The following is a 22,603-nucleotide window of genomic DNA, read 5'->3' on the forward strand; positions in this document are numbered from 1 at the left end:
TAGTTTGTGGCCTGTCTTCAGTGTGTGTGTGAACAGGTAGTTTTGTTTGCATGGTAACAGATCTACCCCAAGGTGTCATTTTGAGTCACTTACTAAAGCCAGAGCACATGGACTAGACATCTGCATTGTTAGATGTGGCCTTTGTGGAAAATTTGCAGCAGGGGGAGAAGCATATTAAAAACATGTTTCTAATCTTTGTCATGTATCTTCCCTTTCAGGAAGTGTTAGTAAGTAAATCTAATATGTGGTAGCTCTCCATCACTTTCTAACACATTTTGCATTTGAAATTTTCTCTATTGTCTGGAGCTCTGAGAGATGCTCTAAACATTATGCCCATTAGGAAATATTTTTAAGTGTTCCTGACTAGTTTTACCACCTATGCTGGCAATATTTTAAATGTCAATTTTAAATCCTACAGTGCCACTTAGATTTATAGTCAGTTCATACAGTTGGATTGGGATACTCAGTCTGAAGCAATTTCTGCTTTCTTACAGAGAGATGCTTTTCTAAGCTTATATCAGTTTTGCTCACTTTCAGCATGGTTAATATGAAATATCAAAAAAATAAGGCCTTACTGCTCTCTTTTCTAAAGCTGTAAAATATGCATCCTCTCCTGAATTACTGCAAGGCTTGTAGTTCATTTTTAACCCAGTACCTAGGAAACAGGGCTGTGGGTGTGGGGTGTAGGTGTGGTACATTTGGACACTCTGTTCAAGATACCTATTAATTTGAAATGAAAAAAAAAATAAAAAACCTCTAATGTTTGTAAGGGGAGAAATGACAGTACAGGAGCAACTCCAGATTTGGGTACTTCATGGGAATATTTCCCTGAATGAGAAGCAGGTTGCTGTCTTGTGAACTGTGTCACTAAAACTTACTTGCACAGTGCTGTTGTGGAGAACACAAGTCTTGCATTTGCTTTCTCTTACTTGAAAATTGATAAGCAGCCAGGCTACAAAGTGCAACACACACTGTGTTTTGCAATGTCTCATGATGTTATATTCATTTGCTTAGCAGGTGGGTATAGGCCTTCATATCAGACAAAATACTGTACTTGAATTTTTCTCACTGATTAAGTCATAGCAAACATTCATGAGGGTGTATGAACATCTAAAATAAAATTGAAGCAGCCCTGCCAAGAAGGACTTGGGGGTGCTGGTGGATGAGAGGCTGGACATGACCCAGCCATGGACACTCCCAGCCCAGAAAGCCAAACGTGCCCTGGGCTGCATCTAAAGCAGTGTGGGCAGCAGGGCAAGGCTGGGCAATTCTGCCCCTCTGCTCTGCTCTGCTCTGCTGAGACCCCACCTGCAGTGCTGCATCCAGCTTTTGATCTTTCAGCACAGGAAGGACACTGAGCTGTTGGAGGGAATCTAGAGTACCACCAATCTGATTAGAGGGATGGAGCACCTCTTTTATGAGAAAAAAACTAAGAGAATTGGGCTTGTCCAGCCTGGAAAAGAAAGGTTTTGGGTGTCCTAATTGCAGCTTTACAATACCTGAGGGAGGCTACAAGATAGATGGAGAGGCTTTTAACAAGGTCATGTAGTGACAGAACAAGAGGGAAAGGCTTAAAATTGAGAGAGAGTAGGTATAGATTAGATATTTGGAGGGAGTTCTTTGCTGTGAAAGTGGTGAGGCACTGGAACAGGTTGCCCAGAGAAGTTGTGGATGCCCCATCCCTGGAAATGTTCAAGGCCAGGCGGGATGAAGGTGTCAGCAGCTTGATCTAGTGGAGATTGTCCCTGGCCATGACAGACATGTTAGAACAAGATGATCTTTAAGGTCGCTTCCAACCCTGTAAAATGAAACTGAGACCAAAGGCTTGCTGTCTGTTAAAAAGATCAAGTATAGACAGATAAGGTTTTGAGAAAATGCTGAACTATTGGCTTAGCAGAAATTATTTGCTCCAAAGATATTGAACATGCCTGAGCTTTACATCTCTTTTTGGACCCTATTCAGGGTCTTCATTTTAGATTTTGTAGCGAGTTCTGTCTCTGTAAGTAGATAAGGAAGATACACTGATTACTTTCTGGATTTGTTTCGAAAACATTGATGTGATTAATTTGTTATGCTTCAGCTTGGATGGGGGCAGAATAACTCTTGTATGTCTTGGAAAAACAGCAATTTTTCTTTCTCTGAAAGGCAATGCACCTTAAGAGCAGACTTGGTTTTACTGTGTTAAAGAATGTAGTTTCACCCCCAACTTGGGATACATATTTAATAATCTGAAGCAATGAGCTGAATAATGCAAAGCTGCAAGGTGGCTGACAGAAGTAAGTATGCTCGCATACCAGGTTCAGAAAGATGTTGCTGCTAGCTTGACAAGGAATGAGTTGTGCTGCTTGAGGACAGAAAGATAGGAAGTTTTACAGCTGGTTTGAATTCCGCTTAACTACTGGTGTGGGCTAGTTATTTACAAAAATTCAAAGGGAAAGGTCAGGCAGAGAACCCTTTCCTGTCTGTCCTCTAGGAATCAGGACACTGTAGCAAACACGGCTACGAGGAAATAACTTTAGGATTTGAAAATACTTGAATCCTTGTCATGTGCCCTCTATTGAAGGTCTCCAGACTGTAGGAGCAGCAGAGCAGCCACTCCCACATGAAGGGCCATGTCTCCGTGTTTATCTTGTTACCATACAGAAGCATTTTTAGCCCATCTGTGCAAAATCTAGTAAGTTGCATAGTGTCAAAGAGGTGGAGAAATGCAGTTCTCCCTGTTGCTGCATAGCAAAGCCGGCGAGACTAAAGAGAAGTGGGCATCAGCTGTATGACAGAGCTCCTTTTTCCCTGGGCAGTAAGAAGTAACTGCTGTAACATCATGGGAAGGGGAGGGAAGGGAGGGAGGCTGGGATTAAGCTGCTGTGGTATATAAATCCTGGATTATCTTTTTATATGTTTTAAAAATTATTTTCTAGCTGGTTCTGCATACTTTGAGAGACACCTATAATAATTGCTTTTCCTTTCTGTGTCAGTTCCTTTTCTTTTTGAAAGTACTGTAATAACCATGTAAAAAGTGACAGTGACTGCAAGTCAGATGTAGGTTTACTTTGTGTAGTATGCATTTGGACCCAAATTGTCTAGGTATCTTGAGAAATAAAATATTGCAACGAATGAAACAAGGATGGTATACCTGAAACGTGCAGAGACATTTGTGTTATCCTTGGCAATTTTGAAATGTTGAGGGAAAGAGAAAAAATTACTCTTTTCGCCTCAGAAAAATCTCATAGAATTTTTTTGTTTCCTTCTAACAAGGTAATTTATCAAATAATGCTTTAACCATTTATATAACACATCCTTTATGCACAAGGTATTCAACAGCTTCCTAGAAGTTAAAATAGTAGGAAGTAAGATATACAGCCACGGGAGTGGAGTATACAGAAATAGAGTATTTTTTGATCCATTTGTGAGGCAGAACTTGCCTGGATTTGCTACTGTTTAAGTTGGAGTTAATGGCTGAAAGAATTAAAGTGTTCTTGAAGGGAATGTGTACTGTTTCAGAAGGCAATCTGTGGATACTCTTAACACAGATAGATCTCCTTATTAGCAGAAAACTATAATATTTATTCTGATCTTCTTTTACTTTGTCTGCCTTCAGAAAGGGCTTGCAATTAAATGGAAAATTTCAGAATGGATCCTTTGCTTTTTTTATGCTCCTCTCTCTGCTCTGCACTGTCTTAAGTGGTAAGGCAAGATATCGTGGTCTCTTTTTTGTAATAAGCACAGGGACCATTCTGTGGCTGCCTCAGAAGTACGTGTAGCTGGACCCTTGCCACTGGAGGTATACTTTTAATGCGGCCTTCGACATGCTTGCCTGGATCTCTGGGTTGCAGCATCTGCACAACCTCCTTTTCAAAAACAAAACACTTGTTTTTAAGTAAACTTTCATGTTTCTTCACTAAATTGGGTTTTTACCTAAACCTTCACAGTCATATCAACTGCTTCTCTTTTATATGTTGAACTTCATTATGGGTTTTTCCTCCTCCCCAAAGAAGATGCTTTTGTGGTTAAAGCACATAACTGGATTTCAGGAAATCAAGAATTCAGTTTCTGGTTAAACCCCAAATTTCCTGTTTGATTAGCTACTATCTCTACATTGGTTCCCCACAGATGCAATGTTGATCTTTTATAAATTTTCAGATTAGCAGGACTCATCTTGATAATTTAATCTGATACACTGCATAATGGAAATTAAAATAATTAATTACCTGCATAAAATTACAGGGCTTGTTTCTGTTGTTGTATCCTGGAAGTTTTAACCAGCCTTAATTTTGTTCAGGAACCCATTTTCCTGTCTTGTAGTGAAACATTCTCACCTTTAAGAGTCTTCAGTGGTAATGCATTGGGGTTTGGTTTTCATTTTTTCATTATTTTGAATTGTACCTAAATGCTTGCTATTTTTCCTGGAAGTAAAGAACTTGGTTAAGTAGAATTCTTAGACTAGCCAAGGCATCTCTTAATAGTTTTCCTTGGCTAAATTAAAGAGTATTTTTTGTCAGTAAATCTGAGTATTCAACATAGCTCATCCTTTGGGTTATGTAGACACTATGGTGTCTGCACAGATCATGTACTGTCCATGCAAATTAAGAACATATTTTCAGAATACCTTTACTACAAGGGTTTTTTCTTATTTTTTTGCAGAGTTAGATAGCCAGGACTAAGTTTCTGCAATTTAATGGAATGATATTTTCTTTTGTAGATATAGCTTGGAAAATGCTGCTTTGGACTTGAGGCAGCCCCTAAGGTTTTCTGACTCCATGTGTGTCTTGAGTCCAAAATTTTTGATGTGCTATAAAAGTTTGCAAAAGGATTTTCAGGAATGCCGTCCAGTAGAAGCAGGCTGCTAACAATAACCTGAATACCATTTCTGAGATTAGCTCCTTAGGTCTCTTATATTCATTCTGGATTTTTAACAGTTCAATTTTGTCAGTCTTAGCTATGTGCAAATAGAAAAGCAGATGCTATTTCCCCCCAGCATATATATCCAAATAGTATACCTCTATTTCAACTAGAATATCCACTGAGAGCTTGTGTTCAGCTGAAATCATCACCTTCCCATGTCTGCTGATGGGAGGCTGATCCGAGCACTCCTTAGTCCTCTTTAGTCACACCTTAGTTTAAAACACAGCAGAAACAGCATGTGCTAATCTTACTGACTTTGCTTTAAGCAGGCTAGGGGCTACTTTGCAGCTCTGCCAACGAGAGGAATCATAAGAAGAGTATGTTATGACAAGACATAGTGGCAAGCATTGAGACACTGACTCCTGGTTCTAGGCTCTGCAAATAGAATGGAGTTTTTGTTTGGTTTGGGGGCTTTTTCGGGTTTGGTGATTTTGGGGGGTTTTTTTGGAAGTAATTTTTGTGTTTTACTTGGATGTAATTAGCAATCTGCAATTAACTAAAGCTCCCTTTGATTATATTAGAAGTTGTTCAATTAAGTATATTTCTAGGTAATTCATACTGGTTTTCATGATTGATGTCCTATTGTCGATAGTTATTGTTCCTCTGTTTTTGTCATCACAGAGGTTGTCTGAAGTTACATTTTCTTTCAAACCACATAACTGCTTATAAATCTACAGAACAGCACAAGGTTGCCAACAGTGAGATCCCTTTGATGCTTAGCTACAAATGCCTCTTGAATTTAACATTTTCCCATGTGTTGTGATTTTCCTCATTTCCCCTTTGAAATTCTCATTGATCAGAATTATAAGCAAGATGGAGCCAGATGTCTTACCCCTCTATCTCACCACAATTACTTTGCCAGCTCAAATAATGACCCCATTTAAAGAGGCTGTGGAGGCTGGGAACAGCCTATTTTCTCTAGAAGTGACTAGAGCACTGCTATTTATATACCAGTCTGTTATTTTCTGATACATTAATGACTGCAGAGACCTCACTGGCCAATAGTTTCTTGGTATTCCTGGATAGCTAGTTAAAACTTTCATTCTCTCACTCAGTCTCATTTTCTAAAATAGTACTTCTTTTTCAACTGTCAAATTATTTTTTATTTTTGGAACAGTCAGTACTAGGCTGGTAATGTTCTGATGTCCAGGGATACTTGAAGGCATACCTGCTTAGCTCCAATAATTGCTTATTCTGTTAAAAAGACCCTACATTAGTTCATATTAAATTTACTTCAAAATGCAGCTCCATTTACAGCTAAACTTAGCCTTTAAAATAGGAACAGAAATGGTATGGTATTCTACTTTTTCCACCCCACACTAATTTCTATATAATTTTTCACAGTATGTATGTGGCTTCTAGGCACAAGATAGAGGGTATATTTTTTTCCTTTGCATTTAGGAACAGATTTACTTGTTTGTGCAGGATGTGTGTGGTTGCTAGAGATGGAAAAATAAAGAAAAGAGCCCCTTGCATCACAACGGAAGATGATAAAGCTTATAATCACACTAAATCTCTTGTAGCCTTAAGAAACAGAAGAGAGAGAGGCTACGGAAGTTGTTACTCTATTGTTGTTCCTTCTTCCTTCTCCTTCCCAACAGAACTTACTTTATCTGAGCTACTCTGGTAGGTGTTGTCATCAGGATTTATTACACAGTACTTGGACTGACCTGTAAAAATTTTCTCTTTTGAAAAGATAATGCTTACTTACATGGTAAGAGGGGTTGACCCCTTTCATTTTAGCCATAATTGTGATACTGTTTATCTTTTTCCTGTCCTACACCACTGGAACTTTTAACATAGGGGTAAAAGTTGAATTTTGTGTGAGAAGATAGTAAAAAAATCACATGAACATATGTGAGATATCTAGGTAGCCTTGCTGTTGCAGAGAAGAAAGAAATTTCTAATATAGAGTTTTAGGATGAAAAGACTTATAAAATCTTAAAAGATTAATTTAAATTCAGGATTCACCTGTTATCAACATGCATGTTTAAAGTTTTGGGTTGTGTTTAATTATAAATTCTCTAATGTTTTCCTTTTCACCCTCTTCTTATTTCCTTCTCTCTTATTCTTTTCTATACCCTAGCTTTCACCTCTTTTAGTTACACTCTGCCAAATTTCCTCTCCCTGCTTCTTCATGTTCCCTTTTGCATTAAGGCAGTTTTTCTAATTCTTTAGTGAGACTGTATTTATTAACAAAGTTTAATAAAATGTCATCCCTTTTCAAGTTAGTTTGATGAACTGAACTGCAGAATTTGCATCTCCATACTGAGAAACCTGTAATTTGTGACTCATACCTGGGAATGTTTTTGACTATTGTTTTTAGGAAAGGATAAAAAATTTCTTTTAAATAATTTTTCTCCTCTGTAGATGTATTGGCACTTTAGATATGAATATAAACACGTTAATATAGATTATATAATGTACATACAGAGTGCATCTATATACCTTCATATGCACAGAGGCACGTGCCTGTCATACATGTATGTCTTTTAAGTAGCACTGGATGAAATTCTGCCAGGAAACTTTACATGGTTTCTGCACTTCTAGATAAGGCTCAAAATTACTGGTGGTACTGGCTGTGCCTAAGTTTAAAGATTGTGGGAAATGGCTATAACAAGCTGCCACATAAATAACTAGTGGAAAGTGAAAGGAGGAAGGCAGCTTGTGAAAAAGTATTCATTTCCAAAATGCTGCTCAGAGAGGTGAAAACAAAGGGAAGACAGAATCTTAGGCGTTCACTCTGTACATTAAGTTTAATGGTGCTATCAACAGCTTCATATGACAGGAAATGATCTGGGCGTTTTGTTCACTTATTCTGGATGCCCTTAGTTTCAGAGAGCAACTGGTAACATGGATTGCACCTCGGAAGGGGACAGCTGAACTCTCCCTCTGGCTTTAGTAAGGAAAGAGCAGCGATGAAATCCGTGGACTGTGTGCACGTCATCCAACAGAAGGATACCGCCTCCTCTCCCTCTGCCCCCCCTGGTGCTGCTTCAGGCGCCACGGGACTTTTTTCTGTCACATTCCTGTGGCTTGCAATGCTCCTGTCCTCTTGTCTTGCAGCAGTGTCTCTTTACCATGTTATCATCCTGAAAACAGAACTAGAAGCTCTGCGCAGCGAGCTGATCTACAGCGTCCAGGCAAGGTCTCCGCTAGACCAGCCCCTCGTGTCCCCCGACGAAAGGAAGGCAGGTATCCCTGTTTCTCCCTTCCTGCAAGTGTCCGCAGCTGGCTCCGCACAGGTGAGCTGGAGGGATGGGCTCTGGCTTGCAGGGCATGGACAAATGTGGGGCTGCTCTCACTGACTGTGGCTTCTCCTTGTTAGGAGAGCAGGCTTGCTGGTACTGGCCCAGCTGAGAGTTTCCAGAAGGAAATCTGGAACGGGAGTAGGAACAGGGGCAGGCGGTCTGTTGCCAACACAGAAGAAAAAGGTAAATTCCAGCTGAGGAAGTGGGTTGGGGCGCCGCAGTGGGATACTGTCTAGAGAAAATCAGGAGTATATGATTCATGTTTTCTTTCTCCTATCAGTCGATCTATGGTCCCAGAGACCATTCTGGTTTCCAAAATTATTGGTGGATGAATGGTGTTAACCATAGGCATATTCTCTTAACGGACAGAATATTGAATCACAGAAGGTTTTGCGTTTGAAGGAACCTTTAAGGATCCTGTAGTCCAACCATCCTGCCATGAGTAGGGACTTACTGTTTAAGGTACCAGATATTTATGCTATCTGCAGGTTAAATTTTGAGTGTTAGATCCCAATTCTGCATGATGTGTTAGAGTTGAGAAAGGCAACTTTATTTGGATTTTTAGCTGTTCAATTCTCTCTGATTAAAGTAGGGAGGGAAATCTATTAATAAAAATGCCAATTCACTTTTCTGGGAAAAAAATGCTTGCCCTAAAAGAGAGAAGTAATGAGAACTTAAGGGAAATAAGAGCTTTGAAGAAGAAAGGCTGGCTTGTACCTGACAAAAGAGGCAAACTACAAGGAATTCAGAAGTTTAGCAGCATTTCTACATTAATAAAATCTGTCAATAAACAGTAAAATTAATAAAGGAATGCCTATACAGCAAGATTTTTTTTTTTTTGGTCATGGTTCTCCTTTTCAAAAAGTTCTGCAAAGAATATTGAAGACTGTGCTTCATAAAAGACCTCTGATGTGTATTATAGAGTTGACATATTAATGGGATATAATTGTTTCCTTTGAGGATAAAATGCCTACATTTCTTTCTTTTTCCAAACACAATGAGGCCTTGTAAGATGAAATGCAGAATTTTATTATACCGGTTTGCACACATACTCTGAAAATACACACATAACTGAAAATATTCCTGAGTTGCTGAATCAGTTTGCTTTTCTTATGTATACTTTTATATTATTTTAACTGATATCTGGAACTGTTTAGGGATGTTGAAATGGAGTAAATTTTAGGTAAAGACTAAATGAAGCTTTGCATAAAATGTGTTTCTCAGTGAGCAACTAACATGAAATGTGTTTCACTTGAGCTTCAATAAGCTAAATTAAATTAAAGTTCTAGAGCATAATTGCTCTACTTACTTGCAATATTCAAAAGACTTCATTAATTTAGGGCATCATTTAAAATCCACAGGTTTATATGAGATTTATTCTATTTCATTAGTTGTCTTTGATTCAAGATATTGGCTAAGAAAGATTTCGCAAACAGTACTGAGGTCATGATTGCTTAAATTGTATTTCTTGTAGCCGGTTCCCTATCACAGGAACCACAAAGCTCCCCTGCCCTCCCCACCCAAGGAACTCCCAAATAAAAGCAAGTGATCTGAAGTACAAATATCATAAAAAATAAGGAGATCACTTTTTGTAAGAGAATGTTAGAACATCAATACTTTACTAGTGATCCAGTTTCCTTCACAATAGCTTTTGCCCTTACTCCAATTGCTATTTGAGGTGAACAGGGCTTGGGGCTCCTCAGCTGTGCTTCTGAGTAAACTTTAGATTCTTCTCATCATGTAGCCATCTTTGATTATATCTGTTTACCTCTAACATGCAAAATTTCAATTGAGCTACTTATTTCTTTAAGTTTTTTTTGAGGTACACTGGCTTTAAAATTGTTTAGGATGGATGACAGAAAACACAGAATATGAACATTCATTTGAAAGGGAAAAGCTACATAAGTTGACCTATTATAAAATTGTTTTCTGATATGAATCTCATATTTTTGCATATAAAAAAGAAAAAAAGTAAATTGCAAATCTCGCATTTATATCAAAGTTTGTCTGTTAGAATTTAGCTGTCTGCCTGTTCTAATTGCAAAAAAATGTAGCTTTTCAGAGTTCAGTAACATATTTTCTCATATCAGATTTCTGTGATGACCACAAACCTACTAGTCAATGTTTAATTTTGTTTTAGCAGAGTGAGTTAGATAGAAGAACATGGTGTTGTTCATGGTGCTGAATCCAGTTTACTACTTGGTCATGTATACAGGATTACAGACCCTGATCTTTTGACATTCATTCAGAATCCCATCAGTCTCCAAATTGTCCTGCAGATGTGTGGCACTCATTCTGTTATAATGGCAAATAAATCAGATTATTGAGTGAGGTGCCTGTTCTTGTCCTACTTCTGTTTGCTTCAGCAAAGTCTCAAAGTAGAATCTGATTTCATAATTGTTGACCCATCATTTTACTTTTATATGGATCAATTTTTTAGAAAGTTAATATCCAATTGCTTCTCTTGTGCTTCAACAAAGAGCAGAAGAAAAATATAGAACTAATATTTTGTTTATAAATAAAACTATTGTTCAGTTCAGGGGTCTTTAAACTTTAATCATTAAATTCCAGGACTGGATGACCCATCATTCTTTTTTCAGACCCAGCACAGCCTTTCTTGGACATACTGAATTTACATTTTAACGCACACAAGTGGCCGCGAATTAGCATTTTAATGAAAAGGAAAATTGAACGGAAGTGGATTTAACACAATGTTTCCTTTTTTATGTATCTATGCTAATGCATAAAACTATTAGTCATCAGTAGCTGCACGGTTTTTGTGTCTTGTGAAACTTTCCAGTTTGGGTAGGTTGAAGAGAAGTGTTTCAAGCATCAATTCCAAATAAAGCTGCACAGTTAGCAGTCAGAACCAGAGTTGTTGATGCAATGAGTAGGAGGTAATGGGTGATTTTGAAATGTACGCTTCTGGCAAATGTCATATCAGGATACAACAGATGTACTTTTTATCTTTCTCTTTGCAAATTTCATCTGTGGAGGAAAATTGGTGCACAACAAAAGACCTCTGCTGAATTTTATATTCTATTCACAATTACTGATTGTGTTGCCTGTGTGGTTCTCCCTAAGCTGCCTGTGCACTTGAGTCTAGCAGGAAGATTTAGGTCCCGTTTCCTAAGCCAAAGTACAAATGTCTGGTATCATTTTAACACTCCTTCTGTGCCTCATTCTGATCATTATTGTGGGATTCTGATTCCCATGACCTAGGGAGGTGAAAATCAGGTCTTTTGTAAATGCAAATGCAGGTGGCCTGCTGGGATCAGACTGGAGCCCCCATGGACTACATTTACTTTGGTGTACTGAGAGTGCTCAAGTTCTTGCATGTATGAAGGAGCTGAGGAGCTATTCTATGTAATTCCACAAACCAATGAGGCAGGGTAACCTGGCATGTGAGTTGGCAATTGGTTTTTTTTATTAGCAATTCTCAGGTTCTAATCCAATATCATTTGTGTCCATGGAAAGTAACTATTGCCTTCCAAACATGGTGTGAGAATTTTGCCGTTGCTCTTGATAAAATTGCTGTGCTGGAATATTGGTACATTGTCGTTTGGAAGTGTTTTGTTGTTGTTGCTTTAGATATCTGTGACAGAGGGATAGCAAGAGGTTTTACAAGTGGTTCTTAACTTTAGTGATCTTTGAATTGAGATATAAGCTTTTTTTACTAGCTTAAGCAAATGCCACATATAAAATTCCTATACCAAATATTTACAATACTTCATATTTTATTGTTTTAAGAGGTCAAATATAAAATAAAAATAAAAACCAAATTAAAAAGGCAAAAGAAAGGCCTACTTCTTAAAAAGATGTTATCCTTATTTGTTTCTGCTGACAACAGTCTAACTCAAAAGAAAATAGACCCTTCTATGCAAGAGGAGAGAAAATTACTTGATGCAATTCCTGCGATTTTACGTGAAGAATTTAACTGAATGAATGAGTGAATAAATCAGTCCTGCATGTTATGCAAAACACTACAGTCAAAAATACACCAAATAGGCTCTAAGTTTTAAAGCCAACATTCTGGTTTATTGTCCTGGGGTGTCCTTTTTCTCTAAATTTGCCCTAAACTAGGACATTTATACTGTATAATAGAAGTCTTAATTCCTAGTAAACAATTCCCTTGCTTTTCTAAATGTAACATATTATTGGCAATACTGTGAAGGTCAAAATAATGCTACTAATTCTTTGAAGATGTTTGTTACATCTCAGTCATATGTGCAACTATGATGAAGGCATTTCAATGCAGGAACTGATTGAATCCATAGTTAATACCATATAAAGATGTCTCTATTAAAAAGCACCAAATTAACCAGTCGTTCTGATTTCTGCTGTGATAGAGTTTATTATAACCAGTTTATAAAAATGCACAAGCAAAAACTAGAATAAGTTCTCTTGTGATGCGAAATCAAGAAGTTAAGGGAAGAAGAACTGCAAATGGTTCAAGAAAATGCTTGTCATTTATAAATAATATTGTCTGGTGTTTAAATGTGCTTTGGGAAACCTACAGAGAACAGATCTAAACAAAAAAGGAACTTAAATAAGCAGGTCTGGATGGTTTTGGTTTGTTCTTTTTTCAAGGTTAGGGTTTTTCCTAAGTTTTATTTCAGCAAAAATTGGCACAGATGTCTCAGGCCTCAGATATACAAACTTTAAATTTTATACATGAACTCACAAATATTAAACTTGAAATTTTGTTTGGATGGATCATTAAGTGAGATTGCAAAATACTAAAATTATTATGCAATTTAAATAATAACAAAATTTGTATATGAGGGAAAATTTTATTTTACCAATATAAGATCTGAAGTCATGGAGATATGCAGAAATCTGGATTGCTGTCCTTCAGCAAAAGATAGTAGGTTTTTTTTAAGTGGTGACTGCATTACTCAACCAGTAGAGCACACATCATTTCATGTACTGGCGGTGGTTTATAAAGGCATCTGGACTGACTAATGTCTTCAGAATTGCATCTTCTGTTCATGGAGTAAGACAGACTCTGAAATGAATTGCCATCCCACAATCTGCAGAGCAGTTAAAATCAGTGGGGAAAAAAATGTTCATCAAAGCAAAGCCATTATAGAAAGTCACAAGAGGATGGGGCACACTTCATCATTCTAGATACACTTTTATACAGATAGATCTCATGGTGACACTCAGTTTATATATTTTTACATATTTTCAAGATGTCTTTTATTAATCCTATATTTTTCTTTCATAATTAATCAAAAATCGTTTATACTACAAAGATGTTTCTCAGGTTTGATTTACACTGGGCTGAAAGACATTCAACAGCAAGTATTTAATGTGTGTTTTGTAGTATGTGTATTCTTCATATTGTACTTAAGGTAAGATTAGGGCACTTCTTGGAACAGAATTACTAACATTTCTTAATAACATTTACTTTTTCCTGAAAATTCCTGTTAATTTACTCAGAAAATGTACTTTGTAAATACGTATCTTCTCCTGAATAGTAGTAGTGTTTACTTGGAATTTGTTTCAATGAATTACTTAATTTTAGGCATGTAAGTAGTTCCACTGAAGTCAAAGTACTTGTATATACTGGAAGCAGTTATGTCAGCTTTGGCTTCTGAACATATTTGTGAAGGACCTTGTTGTTCAATCCTTCAAGCACTTTTTTAGACATTGTCCTTTGTAGCTTTAGGCAAAATGGCCACTGTGCTAGTTTCTGTTGTCATGAAGGACAGTACTGCACGCATTTTCTCCAAAAAGAAGCTTGCTGTATTCTCTGGAGGCTTGTTCCTATCTGCATGTATTAAAAGAAAAGAGTTTGTGTTTTTATAGAGATTAAGTGCAGATCTGATGTCTGTAGAATAGAGTGGTATGTTTTTTAAAAGAGGTGGAGGTGATCTCAAACTGTTCTGATCTTGCAGATTTTAATTACTGTGAGTGATTCTCAGCAATGCTGACTAGAATTTCAGTGCTGCAACCAGCTGAAGCAGAAATCAAGACTTGCAAACTGAGAATTAGGATAGTTTGAAGAATGCCCACCAAGTTTGAAGAGCGAGTTTAACAAGAGTTGCTAAAGTTGCCATAGTTTTCTCTGCTTGTAGACACTACTCACTGGTCCCCAGCTGGATAGCAGCTGGTTAGTGGGAACCATCACAAATCCTCTTATTTGATAAGTGAAGAATCTGGTGGCTACACTAGCAAGCTCTTTTAAAAGCAGGAATTAAAATTTTGTTTTAGCTTACTGAAATACTAGGGAATCAGCAAATTCCATTCACTAGGAAGGCATTTTGTTCCAAAGAAGAAATAATACTTCGTAAAATTAATTGCTTGATATGCTGTGTTGTGCGTTTCCATAAAATCCCGTTTTAATTTTATTTAGAAGTTTATTTTCCAGAAAACTCTTTTGCTTACAAGTGTGATAGAAAAATGTATGAAGTATAATACTGTTTTTAATTTTGTGTGGGCTTGAGTTTTTTAATATCTTACCAGAAAGTAGGTAATTCAGATGCCTTTAAATTCTTGGTTTGAAAAATCTGTAGATGGTAGCACATTATTGATGTGTATTGGTAGGACTCAAGGACACATATCTGTGTAGGAGACAAGAGTTTGGATGATAGCATTCCCATCACCATAAATAGGGCTTGCAGGTAGTGTGATCATTCTGGCATTGGAGCATTCCCAGATGTGCACTCAAATCCTTGTGTGCTGCTACTTGGCACTGCTGAGTGCTGGTGAGCATCCAGCCCTCTTCTGCTGTTTTCAAGAAGGACCCCTTAAAAAGGAGACTTAGAAACAGAAAGAGACTACTTTGCACCCAAATCCTCTTGCTACCTGCTGTGCAGCAAGAGGTTTGTGCTACTGAACACTTGGTTCATATAGGTACCACTGACAGATGCAGAAATGGGATCCCACATATCCATGGCATTCCCCATTATAACCAAATCTGGGTGGCCAAATCTGATCCACAGCCTTCTTGTCTGAAAAGCAGTAAACAAAATGGAGCAATACATGGCAGAATTTTCTTCTCTTGACTCTTAATAAATTCATTTGTTCTCTGTCATGTGCAGTAAATACTACTTTCCAGTTTTCCATCCTTCAAAGTGGCAGAAGAACCAGATGTTTTGATTAAAATCTGCTCCAGGAAAATACAGCTATTCTTTTTTACTTTTAACCTGTTGCCTGACACTTATGCTTAGCAGTGTTTTTTACAAGATCTTTGTTTCACTTGCAAATCTATAATTTAACATTCTGCAGTATTTTTCTCTGAACAAATACTTAACTTCTCATTAGTGTTAGCAATCTCTACAATTTTTAGCAACACATTTTGACAGATACCAAGCTATTTGTTATGTGTGCATTCATTTGCTGGGAGTCATCTATTTTCCCTCTTAGTCTCAGTATAGGTTGATTGAGTGTAGGTATCTGAAAACATATTGAAAGTGCATATATATGGACTTTGTGAATTTATTATGAACGTATATATGACTAATATTTTGCAGCAACTATAAATTGAAAGTAATTTCTCTAAATAATACGACAAACACAGCTAGGATATCTGCTATCTATCGCAGCTGGTGGAGTTGGGTTTTTTTTCATGCTTTCGCTTAGAAAATTAGCAAGGCTACTCGACCTGATGATTTCTAGCTTGTTTGACTTACTGCTACATAATTATATTAGGACCAGATATAAAACAAGCCATTTTTACTTGTGCTGCTACCTGAGGCCTCCCACTTAGCTCCATGATCTCTGAAAGTCATCTGGTATGTGCTGTGACAGGAATTTTCATTTTGCACACTTGAATAAGACCTGTGTTAAAAAAAATATGTCCTGTTTTAAGATAAGTGGTGAGACTGAGAGATTTCTTTCGTGTCCTTTTATTCTTTCTTAAAGTAATTTCATAATTTTATTCTATTACTGATTTATGTTTTTTGATTTCAAAATGCTTTCACTGTGCAGTGCTGCAGGCCTGCTTGCAACTGATTGCTGACAGCAAAAGTGATATCCAACAGAAAGGTAAGAATATGTGCCTTGATTTATAGTTAACTACAGTAATTTCACGAATACAAGCCGCACCAATTTGACCAAAATTTTGGTGGAAACCCGGAAGTGCGGCTAATATTCGAGGGCGGCTAATACATCAACAATATTCTAAAAGCTGCCAACACGGAAGTGAGAGCCCGCGGCAGCCCCAAGCCAAGCTGGAGCCCGGCCGGCCCCGGCAGAGGTGGGAAAGCCTGGCAGAGGCGGGGCCAGCAGTGTGGGGGGCGGGCGGCTGAGCCTGAGCCAGCAGGGCGGGGCAGGGGGGGCGGCAGAGCCCGGGCCAGAAGGGCGGGGGAGCCCGGAAGAACTGGGGCTAGCAGTGCAGGGGAGCATGGCAGAAGCAGGAAGGCCGACGGGTGGGGCTGCCTGGCAGCGGGGGAAGCCCAGCAGAATCGGGGCCAGCAGCGTGGGGGAGCCCGGCGGTGCGGGGGCCTGCAGTGCCGGTCAGGGCGAGGAAACGCGGCGGCGGTGCAGACGGGAGGGGGCGGCCGGCGAACCTGGCAGCAGGGGCGGCAGCTGGCCCGCCGGCAGGGCGAGCAAACGCGGCAGCGGGGCGGCCGGCGTGCCTGGCAGCGGCGGCGGTGGCTGCCCCGCTGGCAGGGCGAGCAAACGCGGCAGCGAGGCGGTGCTGACGGGAGAGGGGGGGCCAGCGAGCCCGGCGGCGGCTGCAGCACCACCCGGCCAGCCCCATCGGCAACCATGAGCGGGCCGAGCCTGCCTGGCCCCGCCCCGAGCCAGTAAACCCCGCTATGCCGCGATCCTGTTACTAATTGGCCAATTTGTGAAAGCTGCGCACGGATTCTCGCTATGAACAAAAGTGTGGCTAATATTCGGGGTGCGGCTTATCTATTGACAAAGACAGCAACATTGTCGAGGCACCGGAAGTGCGGCTTATAATCCGTGCGGCTTGTATTCGTGAAACTACTGTATTCCATGGGATAACTGTTTCAACAAATTTTTCCCCAACTTCAAAGCAGTAACTGAGTTTTGACAGCAATTTTGTTTTCTAAAAGTAACAAACTACAAAAAGAAAAACAACAACAAATATTTAAAAATCAAAAATCGACATGGAAGTCCCTGCATCTTTAGGTCCCTGTATCTAGACGGCTCTTGCAAATATCATCTTTTCAGTGGGGAAATCCACCTAGGGAGACTGGAAAGTCTGTCTAGAAGCCAGCTTTGTTAGTTTTTGGCAGGTGAAAATGAAGAAAATAACCTTTCTGATGACCCAAAATTGTTTTGTCTTTTAGATGATTCAAGCATTGTCCCTTGGCTCCTGAGCTTTAAACGTGGAACAGCTCTGGAAGAACAAGGAAATAAAATAGTGATCAAAGAAACAGGTTATTTTTTCATATATGGCCAGGTGAGAAAGCACAATTCACTTTAGCACCTGACTTTTGTCAGGATTTTTTAATACCTCTGTGCAACAAGTCTGAGCTTTCACTGCTTCTTTCTGTAGGTTTTATATACAGATACAACATTTGCTATGGGACACCTAATACAGAGGAAGAAGGCTCATGTGTTTGGTGATGATCTCAGCTTGGTGACACTGTTTCGCTGCATCCAAAATATGCCACAGTCTTATCCAAATAATTCTTGCTATACTGCTGGTAAATATCTGCATTTTCCTTTTCTTTGTTTCCAAATAAGCTGCATCAAATGGAATCTGTAGTGTTGGGCAATTGTATTGAGGCAGTCATAAAGAACAGGATCTGCAGTCATGGGTCTGGCTAACTGAAAAATTACAGAATACTTTCAGAAAATACAGTTTCATATAAAGTATCAGCAACTGGAGATTATGCATCTAGCTTGGTGATCTGAACAGTTTTGCTCTCTCCATTGATTCTGTAATGTGGTTAGACATTTTGGTACTTTCAGTTGGATGCCTGAGGCAGGCAAGAGGAGTACATACCATCCTTATTGAAGAACTCATTTTAACTTAAGAGTTGAATTCCACATTAAGTTATCCCAAGAAAATATTAAAGAGCTAAGCTATATTCTTCTTTGAAATGTTGTGTATGGATTTTAGCCATTCAATACTTGCATACCTTACTGTGATATTTCTACTCCTTATAAAGGCTGCTGCATTTTCAGTCTTTGCTTTGATAAAAAACAGTTAATTCCTATGAGGTGCTCTTTATGACTGCACAAACTAGAAACCCCACAAGAAAAACCAAATAGAAAATTTAATGGAAGTCCAGCAGGCTCAGTGATCAATATATGTGTATATTCCTGCAGTAACATTTAAGGAATTAGTGTCAAAGCCTGTAAAACCCCCTATATCATCTCTTGTCTGTCTGTCTTTCCACCTTAATGGTGGATTTGAGGATATTCTCTTTGGTAATTTTCCAGCAAGATTTTTTTTTTCAATGCCTTATGATAAAGTGGGTGACACTGAGGGACGGAGTTGACTGTTGGCAAGTAATGACATTAAAAAAATGGGATGTGGCAGGAAACTAATTTTTTCTCCAAATAAAAATAAATTTCAACTAATTAACTAGCTAACTAACTAACTACATACTTTGTCCTAGTAATTGAGGCTGTCCAAACATTTCCTTTAATTTTTGCCCCTTCAGTCACACATTCTGGCAACATAACCACCTTCAATTTCATCTATATTCTGATTTTACCCTTGTATCACTGCTCCCCATTCCTAACTAGGCTCTCTACCTTGTCACTTCATGATTCCTGCTTCCAAAATTCCCACTGTTCTATTTTCACCTGAAAAAAAAAAGTCTGACTGCTCTCTCTCATGCTGTTGAGCATGTGTCACAGCAGATTGAATTCTCAGCTCAGTGGCTGCAGCTTGAAGGCGACATGATCTTGGTTATCATATCAGCTGATGTGCTGATGGCTTGCAGGAAGCCAACTTTTGTGCTCTGCAGTTGCAGTGTATCAGCTGATGTGTGGTAACTTCATTAGGTTGGTAAAGCTCATAAGACCTCTTCCAGAAGTGTGGGAACAGAGTAGTCTGGGGCCAGTAATATTCAATGCTGATTTTGACTGTCTCATCACCAGAACATGAGGAACCTGGGTACACCACTGTTAGAAATTTTTTCAGAGTTTGCTTAACTGAATTGTGTTATGCTAAGTGCAGTGTGGAAATTAGGTCCATCTTCACACAGGATGTTAAGTGTCAGTTTTGGATAGGCTGTAAACTCTAAGATTGTGCCTAAAGATAAAAGCGCTGATCACAAGTAAAAAGCCATGCTTACATTTGGAAGATGACACATAATGACTTTTGAATGCCATTTATAAAACAATGTATTTGAAATATTAACTTTAAAATATTCCAAATATTTTGCCAGGCATTGCAAAATTAGAAGAAGGAGATGAACTTCAACTTACAATACCACGGAGAAGGGCTAAAATATCCTTGGATGGAGATGGTACTTTTTTTGGTGCAGTAAGACTCCTCTGAAGCCCTTCATTTCTGTGACTATGCTTAATGCCATTTTCTTCTCTACCTATGCCTTTGTCAGAAAAAATATTGAATTGTAATAAATCTACCAATTCAGCCTCTCCCAATTTATCACCAGCTTCTAAGAATTTTCTTCACTTTAATGTGCAAACCCAAACAGGAAACATACCAGACATGCTTGTGATATAACCAGCATGTGATTTACCAGAATGACAATTTGTTTTAGGCAATGGGAGACTCTGGATAACAACTATAAATCAATGAGGTTTTGGCTTTGAAAAAATTTGTTGTCCATATAGTAAATTAAAAAAGGAGTTGACCAAAAATAATAGCATGACCAGGACCACAGACTATAATATTGTTATCAATTGAAAAGGAAATCTAAAATAAAAGTCTATCTTGAATTTGCATTATTTCATCAACGAAGTATTTAATATATAAAGTGTGGGGAAAAAACCATCAAACAGTAGATTCCTCACCACAAAATGAAATTGTTAGGTGACTTCTGAGTTTTGGTTTTTTTTTTCCTTTCCCCAGAGATACTGGGGAAGGAAAAATTCTAAATGTCTGGGATAATGAAAACAAACATACAGAATAGCCGCCGCTGTCTTGCTTCTTTCCAGTGAACAAAAATAAATAAATTACGAAAAACAATTAGCATTTACTAATTAGAATTAATTTTACTGAAAAAGGACGTAAAACACTTCAACAGCTCAATCTTCAAAGCATTGCTGCTCGTCAAGGAATGTGTGTACACTTCTATGTAAAGAAGGCTGGTACAGGAACAAACACAGTGATATTAGCCACAGTACTATGGCTGAATTGGAATTTTGGCTCCATAATTTCTGCAGTCATACACAGATGTGTGTAGATATATGCAGTATATAGACATACCTGTATACATTTGAAAGTGTGTATACCACATATGTCTTGGGCATTTGGGCATAGAATTTTATCTTCTTTTGAGCAGTTTATCCGGTGGAAATACTACTTCATACATATTTTTTATATTTCCCTTGCTCCTTGCTATGATCCATTATATGCAATATAGTAAGAAGAAAATAGATCTGGAACCAGCCATGCAAATAAGAAAATACACTTGTGTCTCAGAGGCTTTTTCTGCAGTTTTGAATATAGTGTTTAACTTCATTTCACAGAAGTATTCAGATCTGTAGAAAGAATAAATGTCCTTTTTCCTTTTCTTTTGTCTGGCTTCTTTGTTCAGTAGATAGTATTTATGCCTTTTTTATCCCAAATATTGTATGGTCAAAGGAGCTATTTTACTTCTTCCCCTAATTGTAAAGAAGTATTGAAGTGCTATTAGAATACACAAAAAGTAAAACCCCAAGTAATTAATTGTAGTTCATTTGAAAATATTTTTTAAGACCTGAGAATTGTGTTATGTGAGATCACTTAGTAAAGAAAAGATGCTCGGTATATTGCACTTTCCTTGTTTGTTTTTATGAATTGTGATTTAATTGATTTGGAGCTCAGCATTATAAAGCATGCTAAACTAATGTAACAATTATCATCTTCTCTGGGCTTCAGGAAGACATTTCAGCAATGAGCATATACGTATTGGATTTTTACATTGGGATTTTTATGAGGCCTAACTACAGTTTCTAGATATCTGCAAGTCTCATTTTTTAAAATGTCTTTATTTATGTGCTGTAGAGCTGAAGCTGCAGCTGCTTTTTGTTGTTGTTGTTGTTATTATTATTATTACTACTAAACTTTGATGTGCTGAATTTGCCAAAAAGACATTTTATATCCTGTACAGGAGCCTTCCTAACCAAGGTTGTATAATGCTTCATGTAGGTGAAACAACTGTTAGCATGCAGTGAGTTGTCTGTTATTAGTGAAATACATTAATGATGCCCAGAACCTTTCACCAGAATTTTGTTGATTTTAGCTTTGTCTGTTTACAGGAAAAATTACATTGTTACTCTTGCCTACCCAGAAACTTGGTGGGTAAACTTGGAAATTTAACTTTTATTGTGTAAGCTTCCCCAGTGGTTTTGGTGGGCTTGTGTGTGCTTAGCTTAAGCCATTCCCTTGGCTGTATTTCTTCCTTCTGCTGCTGACAAATGTGCAAAGTACAGAAGTTTGGAAGGGGTCTGGCACACGATTTGGCTTAGAGGAAAATTCCTGTCTTCTGAAAGAAAAATTTCAAAGGTGTTCCCTTCCTTAGAAGGATTAAACTGAACTTCAAGTTTCTTCACAAAAAATATGAATCATCTTTCTGTGAACCATGAGAACTCCCACATGTGTGCAGTGTAAGTTGACAGACTGTTCAGATATTTCAGATTTTCTGACAATTTTTTTGCTGCCAGATTAGCTTTTTACTGGGTTCATGAGAAAGCTTGTCTTCCCAAAATTAACCTGTTTCTTCAAAAAGCTGACTTTTAACAGATCAGCATTTTCTGATCAAAACATAAAAGAAAGGAGAATAGTTCATCGCTGATCATTCTGCTAACAATCTGGTAATACAGAAGGCAGCAAAGTGCATCCAGACCACCATCACACATATGCTTCAGTGACTGGGAGTTAGTGAAGCATTCTGCATTTGGGAAATATTTAAATAAGTGTGATGGGCAATAATTAGAATTTAGTTGGTTCATAAAATACTCTACATTTTTATCAAGGCTATCTAGCATTTAAGACAGGTTTCTGCAAGTGCAACAAACTGTGTGTATACTCTGGTTCTTTTCCATGTGGTGTCAAGCAGTAGTGTGGCAAACATAAGGGACTTTTTCTTTTCAGTACATTTTATCAGAAAGTGTGAAGTTGTACCATTCTTTCCTTCTTATATTGAGCAGTTGACAGATATACAGCTGCTTTGAATGTAATGTATTTAATGTAATGTGCATCTCATCCCTTTTATATAATGTGCAGTCACACACCCTGCCAACATACAGAGTATATTTGTTACGTGACTCTCCTATATCTGACTGTTTCTCAAACTGCTCAGTGTCTGCCAATTTAAGACTTCCATTTCAGAGGTCTC

At 38.1% G+C, this 22,603-nt stretch overlaps 1 protein-coding gene across 3 annotated transcripts; it reads left to right on the top strand.

Moving 5' to 3' along the window:
* The first annotated feature begins 2,635 nt into the window (after positions 1 to 2,635).
* On the top strand, positions 2,636 to 20,022 carry TNFSF13B (TNF superfamily member 13b). 3 transcript variants are annotated; one of them, XM_033053558.2, is made up of 7 exons: positions 2,636 to 2,674; positions 6,989 to 8,147; positions 8,231 to 8,336; positions 16,092 to 16,148; positions 17,426 to 17,538; positions 17,635 to 17,785; positions 19,484 to 20,022. In XM_033053558.2, exons 2-7 carry the CDS (start codon positions 7,821 to 7,823, stop codon positions 19,594 to 19,596), a joined length of 867 nt encoding a protein of 288 aa, XP_032909449.1. In that variant the 5' UTR covers positions 2,636 to 2,674; positions 6,989 to 7,820; the 3' UTR covers positions 19,597 to 20,022. The 3 variants fall into 3 exon arrangements, with proteins under 3 accessions (XP_032909449.1, XP_032909450.1, XP_032909451.1); XM_033053559.2 differs by lacking the exon at positions 2,636 to 2,674 and adding an exon at positions 2,758 to 2,797; XM_033053560.1 differs by lacking the exon at positions 2,636 to 2,674 and adding an exon at positions 2,776 to 2,804 and having other exon boundaries at positions 7,735 to 8,147.
* The last annotated feature ends 2,581 nt before the right edge of the window (positions 20,023 to 22,603 follow it).

Source organism: Catharus ustulatus, chromosome 2, assembly GCF_009819885.2.
Source record: "Catharus ustulatus isolate bCatUst1 chromosome 2, bCatUst1.pri.v2, whole genome shotgun sequence".
Taxonomy (NCBI): Eukaryota; Metazoa; Chordata; class Aves; order Passeriformes; family Turdidae; genus Catharus; species Catharus ustulatus.